The sequence below is a fragment of the Conger conger genome, chromosome 8, assembly GCF_963514075.1.
Source record: "Conger conger chromosome 8, fConCon1.1, whole genome shotgun sequence".
In the NCBI taxonomy this organism is placed as follows: Eukaryota; Metazoa; Chordata; class Actinopteri; order Anguilliformes; family Congridae; genus Conger; species Conger conger.
Genome location: NC_083767.1, coordinates 30,695,471 through 30,703,552, shown reverse-complemented (window position 1 = coordinate 30,703,552; position 8,082 = coordinate 30,695,471). Strand labels below are relative to the sequence as shown.

Genomic DNA, 8,082 nt, shown 5'->3' with positions numbered 1-8,082 from the left:
AAACATACCAAGTGAACCAATAATCAAAAGACAAGCAAAGGACTAAAGAGACTGATAAGGGAACTAATCTGGGAATTAAACAATAAAACAATCTGGGAAAATAAACAAGAACAGGTGGACCAAATCCAAAGGAGAAAGCAGGGGAAATTAACTGAAAGGAACTGGGGAAAAGCAAAAACCAGAACTGAAACACAACAAAATATAACAAAACTACAACACCACCAGGTGGTGCTGAACCAGGACAACATCGTTCAAAGACCGCATTTACTGTAGATTACATATCTGATACCAGATCCTTTGTATTCTAGCCCAGTGTGGCTCATATGCACTTGTTTCTGTTTTGGTTCAAAACCCAAACCCAATCCCAATTTGTATTTTCACTTTCTACTTACACTCTGCGAACCCTTGCACAGTTGAATATTTTAGAGCTTGAGATAAGAGCTCAGAGCTTGAAATATTTGTGACACTTTTTAACTGTAATTTTGTGTTTGGTAAATAGATAATTTTTAAAAAACAGATCTTTTGATTGATTATATCCTTTGATATGGGAAACCTAAATTAGTTCAGGCGACAAAAATCAAAGTCACATAATTAGTCTGCAAGGGAGGGACCTAATCATATTCATCATCTGGCCTTGAATAGTGTACCATATTTATTTTTCTTTGTTTCACTAATTCACTAATATATTCCTTTTAATAAACAAATAATCATATCTGTTTTTCCCCTCGTTTTTTGGGTGCTCTCCTCCTTGTGACATAAATGTATTTTTGAAACGCCTATTATGCCTGTCACCCGTCAATGACTCGCAGGCAGCAGAGCAAATGCAAGAAACACCTCGATCGCTGATTCTCCAGCCACCCACTCCTCTGCCCCCAGTTTTCCTCCGCTCTGCTCACCGTTAAGTCACTACTCGGCCCTCCTCCCATCACCGTCTCAGCTGTTTCCACCTCTTTCCTCTCCTTTACTGTCGCTTCCTCTCCCAACCTTCCTTTTTCCCCGCCCTCGTTCTAACCCCTGTCTGCTTACGTATGAGAGATTCCGTGGCTTCCCGTCGTCGTGGGCACAGGCGGGTGCCGAGTATAAACTGGATTCCAAGAAGTTGCCATTCGCCCAGTCGCACCGACTCGCAAACCAAAGCTGAACTTCAGCGGAGATAGCACGTAGACTCCAAGGCGCCTCAGGCTAACTCGCATTCGGCTTTGGTTCGGTATGGCAACCTGTTCGACTGTGCGGTGCCGTCGGAGCTCCAACACCAGATTCAACTTCAAAAGTAAGTTCGTTCATTTTCATAATTATCGCAAAGTAGTTAACGGCTATATGTAATCAAAATTACATTAAAGTAGGTAATACAAAGCTTTTCTTTTAAAATATTTCGTGTAATGTACAAAAACATAGTTTAATCTGCATGCACAAATCCGTTGATCAAATGCAGCACTTAACTGATTTGTGCGCATTAGCGGAGAACCGGCACAAGGGTAACCTATTTATCTTCTTACTTCATTACTCCAAGGTGACGAACCACAAAGAGCATACACTTGTCTGTCTTGAATAAGACATGTTAGGTTTGAGGGGATCAACTGTTCGTGTACAATTTAAAGAAATGTAAACATTGTCCGATGTTACAATTGTGAAGTATGTGTAACGAATCGTTAATTCGTAAAATAATCTGCATTATTTTCCAGGACACTTGGCTCAAAAGAGCATTTAAACCAGCAACCAACTAGGAATGCCATTTGTTTGAGTGTAGTTGGTTGGATGACGTTTTTGTATCTTGTCCGTATTCTGTGAACAAGAAACAAATATTGCACCTGTTACAAATAAAGCCATGGTTAAAACTATTTATCTGAGCAGTTTATAAATTGGTACAAAACAAAATCATGATCTAAATGTCCATATGTTGTTAATTTGTTGTAAAGCCAACCACAAGCACATCTGATTTACTATGTGACACGGCAAAATTGTAAAACGTGTTACAACTGTGCCTTCTATTTTAATTAATGGAGCGAGCAGTACAAGTCAAACATATGCGGAATTGGAACCAGGATATAAATAATAAATATGTTTTACCGATTCATTCACTTACTTGAGTGGGTGATAAACCTTTTTTTGAATAACTGGCTCAGATGCACATAATGCACATATCTCAGACTTGCACAGGACAGCACAGTGCATATGAACGCATTTTCACGTCCGTGCCAATGAATGAGAGAATACGTTTGTTACTATTCTGAAGCATTACAATTGTGCCGGTTCTCCCCGACATTTACGCACTAACTTTTCATTATTTATATGCGAACAGACAGTACTTCCAGGAACGTTAAAGCGAATATTTAATATGTCCAGACAAAATGTGATTATTTGTAAGTGGCCTATGTGCCATCATTATCGATGATGTGGTACATACGCATATGTACGCGTGTTTCATCCACCACTGACCGCAGTCCGTATACACATAGTTTACTTTGCCCAGATTCAGTTATATTTTCATTTAAAAAATATTTGGATCGAAGCTGGCTGCCAGGTCCATATGATATTAGACAAAATGTTGATTACAGCCTATGGAGAAGTTAAGACGAATACTGCAATACCCGTTGCGCGCAAACATAGCACTTCTTACCTCCGGTTTGGTGTAATCCAAGCACGCAACTTAATGAGCCGTTTCCTGCTGTGGTCAGCGGAGCACGTCAGTCGGAAAATCTTGGGCGTGCGAATGAATTAGATCTCCTTTATTTATTCATTTTATGTACGATTCCCAAAGGGTTTCTGTTGTTCCAGGTTATCGGATCCTGTAAAAACAATTAATTTTGCATACCGGCCAGTGAAGCAGTGGGCTCGGTTTACAAAGCCTTGAAGCTAATTCGGCCCTTTAGTGGTCTTCAGTTTAACGTGTAGTTAAGCAGGGGCTTGTTTCACGAAAGTTGCCACGTGCGAGCTGACATCTGCCAGGTGCGACATATTTCTCCTGCACTTTTTGGAGCGTTTCCGTAGAAACAGCAATCGCCAGACTCAAACGCATCTCAGAAGCGCCTCCATGTAGGCAATAAGTAAATCGGCTATCGTTCTCATCCGCCTGCTTCCTTTTGGTTTTCTCTCGAACTCTCTACAGCATTAACGTGCCTCAGCAGTGGGCTGGCCATGGGTGTCCAAAGGGTGGAAAAATTAAGCTTGCAGTCAGATTAAAAAAACATTTAATGGTTTGTTTGATTTGAACGATGACGTCTACCTGGTAGGCCTACACCTAATAGGCTATCATATAAGCTAACCTACACTTTATAGTGACGTTAGGTGTTTTGTTATTTGTAATATCCAAATTCAACCTAACATTGTCACATAGGCGCTATCCATCAATAACATCACTTGTGACGAAGAGGTGACTCAAATCACAGTAGCTTTAAATGTAGCTGTTGTGTGTTTATTTAACCGCAGCCTCTAATAGCATGCTCTTTAAGTGGCATCACATAGGCTACGACTTTTGTGATGCCTACCCATTTCTATACATAAACGTGTGTGCGTTCTCGGTCAGTGTGCACTATCAGACGAAATCTTGAGAGGGAGAAAATTGGTTGTGCGAGAAGTCTGTAGTCGTCGCAGATTTTTTTTGCGATTCGCAAGTGACACATTTTCGTGAAACGCGTTTTCATAGGATATTGCGATCTACGAGTGAAAATTCCTCCAAATCGCTTTCGTGAAACTAGCCCCTGGTCTATGAGTTCAGAGATTCATAGATGTTTCGGTCATGAAAAGGTACATATCAGTTCTTGTTAAATTTTGCACAGGTTACGAATATTGTTTAGCCTACAAGTTTAAAATGTATATGTACAATTATTTTCTCTTGTAGTTCTGCCTTTAATCAGTATTGTTTGTATCTGCAATACTGTAACATGAACGACATAAAATAAAAAGTATACACATAAACAATTATATTACTTTTGCATAACACACTTGATATTTCCTTAAGCGATTTTCAGATTGGCTCCGTACCTTATTTATACTGTGCAATATATTTCACAGGGTTTGTGTCAATTTAGGCTTAATTCGCGCAAGTACCACATTGAGCCAGACACGATCCATGATCAGGACTATGTCTCGTGCCTCGCGAGCCGTTCTGTCGTTCACGCATTTTAGCTCTTCCTGCTGAATAGCACCCAACCACACGGTGTTTGTGGTTAATTTAATTATGTACTGCATTCCGTTACGTTATGCATTACCACTTTCTCTTTCCCCTCTCTCACCCTCTGCCAGGCGGTCTCTCGCTGTGGTTGGTACTTTGGTTGGTTCTGGTGAAGCCCAGTCAGGTCATGAGCTGCCCACGACTCTGTGTATGCTACCCCTCCCCCATGACCGTCAGCTGCCAGTCGCAGAACTTCACAGTGGTGCCCCCTGGAGTTCCCTTCGACTCACAGCGTGTGTTCCTGCAGAATAACCGCATCACCGAGCTCCGCGTCGACTCCTTCGGCTTCGAGACACAGGTTTGTCTGTATTCGTGTGTGTGTATGTCTGTCTGTCTGTCCATGTATGTGCATATGTGTAACTGCATTTTTGTGTGTGCGGTATATGTGTGTCTTCATGTTTGTGTCTGTTTATGTGTATATGTGCATGTGCAAAGGTGAATGTGCATCTGTTCTCAGTAGAAACATAGAAGTAGAATCTGTTCATGATGTTCCAACATTCAGTTTGTAATTTCAGTGTTTATGGATAAAAGTTGAATGGGTGCTGCATAATTTAAAGGTGGTATGTTGTGTACACAGTTTTATTCATTTATCTCAACTCCTCAACCCTTTGTTTTATTATTCTGTTTCTTTCTTCTCTGTGGTCTCATATGTCCTTCCTCTACATCTCATTAAACTCTCTGTATTGTTCTCTCTATCTGTCTCTCTTTATTTCTCTCACTCTCCATCTTTCTTTTCTCTTCTCTCACTTTGCTTTCCCCATCCCCTTTCCTTTCTCTTCCATACCTCCATGATCTCCCTTTCATTTCACCTTGTACCACTATTTATCACTTCCCTCTATTTTTCTCTCTCCCTCCATCCCACACTCTCTTTGTCTTTGTCCCCCCGCCCACTGCAGGTGCTGTGGCTGTACTCCAATAACATCACCTGGATTGAGGCCGGAGCGTTCAGTGAGCTGAGGGAGTTGGAGGAGCTGGACCTGGGGGACAACCCCCACCTGCACCGGCTGGAGGGCGGGGCCTTCCGGGGCCTGGAGAAGCTGCAGAGCCTGCACATGCACCGCTGCAGGTTGGCCGCCATGCCCCATGACATCTTCCGCAAGCTCTACAGCCTGCAGTTCCTCTACCTGCAGGAGAACCAGCTGCACTTCCTGCAGGATGACCTCTTTTCTGACTTAGTCAACCTCAGCCAGCTGTTCCTGCATGGCAACCGCATCCGCACCCTCTCCGAGAATGTTTTCAGGGGCCTAGTCAACCTGGACCGCCTGCTCATCCACGACAACCGCGTGCGGCAGGTCCACCGCAAGGCCTTCCGTGACCTGGGCCGGCTCACCATCCTCTACCTCTTCAACAACTCTCTGGAGGAGCTGCCAGGCCAGACACTGCGGGACACGTCCTCCATGCAGTTCCTACGGCTCAATGGGAACCCCTGGTCCTGCGGATGCGAGGCTCGCCCGCTCTGGGAGTTCTTCCGCAAGTCGCGTGTGTCCAGCTCCGAGCTGCTCTGCTCCTCACCATCCCCTCGCCATGGCCAGGACCTGCGCTTCCTGCGCGAGATGGACTTTGCCCTCTGCCCACTCCCTGACCCCGGCTCCCTGGCCGGCACCACCACCACCACCTTCAGCACCAAGACCCGCTGGTGGTTCTCCAAGGCCAAGCCTATCTCCAGCTCCAAGGGCATGTTTTCCAAGACCGCAGAGACTATCAAGGCCTTTCCCTTCTCTTCTGCCATCAAGCCCCACAACCCCCCAATTTCCTCTTTCTCCTCCAAGTATGAACTGGGAGAGGAGGAGGCAGCACTCCCCAAAGTGGACCCTGAGGAGTACTGGACCAACTACGGGAGTGAGGATGCTGCCTCTGTTCGCTGCTTTGAGCTGGACTGCCCTCCCGAGTCCCAACCCCTCCCCCCCTTTTCCTCCTCCCCTGCCTCATCCTACTGCTCCTCCTCTCTCCTCTTCCTCCTCTCCCTGGCTGCCACAGCCCTCTCATTTCACCTCCTCTTTGGCTGAATCTGAACCACTCTTTCTCTGAACCTGTTTCCTAAAAGCCTGCCTTCACCCTTTTCTATTCTCTAATTCCTCTTCAAACCTGTTTCTGTTCCAGGTTGAACCGCCTCCCGTCATCTTTGGGGACTGTGGGAGGGGGTTGGGGTTGTCATAGTGACAGGGCATTAGTAGGACGGAAGTATGCTTTGATAACTTGGTAGAAGTCAGGACTGGGACAGGGGGATCAAGAACCCTCCCCTGATTGACTCTCAGCTGAATATGACAACAATGGATGCTGACTCGTAGCTGACTATTGACTACTGAAGAGCTACTAAATTACTGACTGACTACTTGTTGACTTTGTTATTGATTTGATCAAGTGAATCTTCTCAGCAACCAACTGTGACTGAGATACACCCACTGACTCGCCAAGATAGCAGCCGATATGAGAATGAATCACAGCCACCAACATGCTCAGAGCGACAGAGACCGAGCATGGACGAGTAGGAAGGGGGGGGGGGGGGTCGGTCGGGTCCACGTTGGCCAGGCGGACTGGCATAAAAGATAAGCTGTTCATCCATGTTGTCTGCCCATACTTTGTGCCACCCACCCATCTTGGTTTCCGTGGTGACTGTCAGAGGGAAGAGTGGGAGGTTTCCCCTGGCACTCACTGCCAGCTGTCAGGCCCCTTTTCCTGACCTCTTACCAACCAGAACTCCCCCTGCTGGTTACAGCCCAGAGAGGCAGAACAACAGAGAGAAGCAGGGCTGTTCTGATGTCAGGGGGGGAGGGGGGTTGCGACTTAATACGAATACGAGTATGGGGTCATACCCAGGGAAGGAGGGAGGAAGGGTGAGAGACAGTTGATCTTTCTTGAAGATGAATAGGTTTGTGAAGTAAGGGGTACACACAGATGTTGTGAGGGAAGAGAGAGAAGTGAGAGAAGAACACTTGGAGTTCCTAGCAATTAATGCAGGTCGCCTGGTTGCCTTAATTTCCTCTTATACAGAATGGTAACATGTCAGGCTTGGAAGTTTAATCCCTGGGTAATTCTTATGAGTTTGTGTTTTTATAGTATATAGTTTATAGATTTATTGTGGCCTTTCTGCATTCTAAAAACAGTTTTTGGGAGGTTGAAGATTTATGTTGTATATCTTACAATCTGTGTGTATGTCAGAGAGAGAAAGAGAGGTAATGTGTATGTTTGTGTCTTGTATGAAATTGAGAGTCTGTGTGTGTGTGTGTGTGTGTGTGTGTGTGTGTGTGTGTGTATTTAAATCTCAGCTTCAAATGCTGTGACATGGTGGATAGAATGTGAATATAAAACAAAATGATTATAACTGTGATTGTGTTCATACTTAGAAAATTAACATGTGAATAAACGGTATCTTTATTCTAAAAACAACTTGTGTTGGAATCTGTTCAATCTTAGTTCCATTCAGACCAAAATGTACTTTACTGCCAGAGAACACAAAAACAAAATGTCACACACTAACATGACTTCTAGCCTATTTCACTAGTATTCTGCAACCATATTCAGCGGACAAGAAATATATTTTATTTACAGATAAAACGTGATAATGTATTCAATTTATAATATGCCTTTTTAGGATCTCAAGGTGCTTTACACTAGGGGGAGTAAACTCATTTTAGCCAGAGGTGGACAGGGATGGCATTATTTAAAAAAAATACTAATTTAGTGAGCTGGGGGATGGGATGATTAGCAAGCAACACTTCAAATGTCCAGTTTGGGAATTTGAGTAGGCAATAGTCAAGTCTTTCACTGAATGCTTTATCCATCTGAAAAGTATTTATTATTCATATTCAGTGTATTTACACAAAAATGGACAATGGAGATTGAGAGGCCCTCTGTAAGGCCCAGAGTTTAATTCAGCACCATTGCACTTCCTGCATTGCAATCCCATCTCC

The 8,082-nt window shown here is 44.1% G+C and overlaps 1 protein-coding gene across 1 annotated transcript; it reads left to right on the top strand.

Annotated features, from left to right (window-relative positions):
* Positions 1–923: 923 nt before the first annotated feature.
* LOC133135307 (reticulon-4 receptor-like 2) lies at positions 924–7,558 on the top strand. The gene is made up of 3 exons (XM_061252207.1): positions 924–1,270; positions 4,243–4,469; positions 5,068–7,558. Exons 1-3 carry the CDS (start codon positions 1,210–1,212, stop codon positions 6,175–6,177), a joined length of 1,398 nt encoding a protein of 465 aa, XP_061108191.1. The 5' UTR covers positions 924–1,209; the 3' UTR covers positions 6,178–7,558.
* The last annotated feature ends 524 nt before the right edge of the window (positions 7,559–8,082 follow it).

Bases quoted from the DNA above. Each gene is read 5' to 3' on its own strand.
- LOC133135307 (XM_061252207.1), top strand. From the start codon at position 1,210: ATGGCAACCTGTTCGACTGTGCGGTGCCGTCGGAGCTCCAACACCAGA. The intron at 1,271-4,242 runs GTAAGTTCGTTC...ACCCTCTGCCAG, and splicing joins CACCAGATTCAACTTCAAAA to GCGGTCTCTCGCTGTGGTTG. The intron at 4,470-5,067 runs GTTTGTCTGTAT...CGCCCACTGCAG, and splicing joins CCTTCGGCTTCGAGACACAG to GTGCTGTGGCTGTACTCCAA.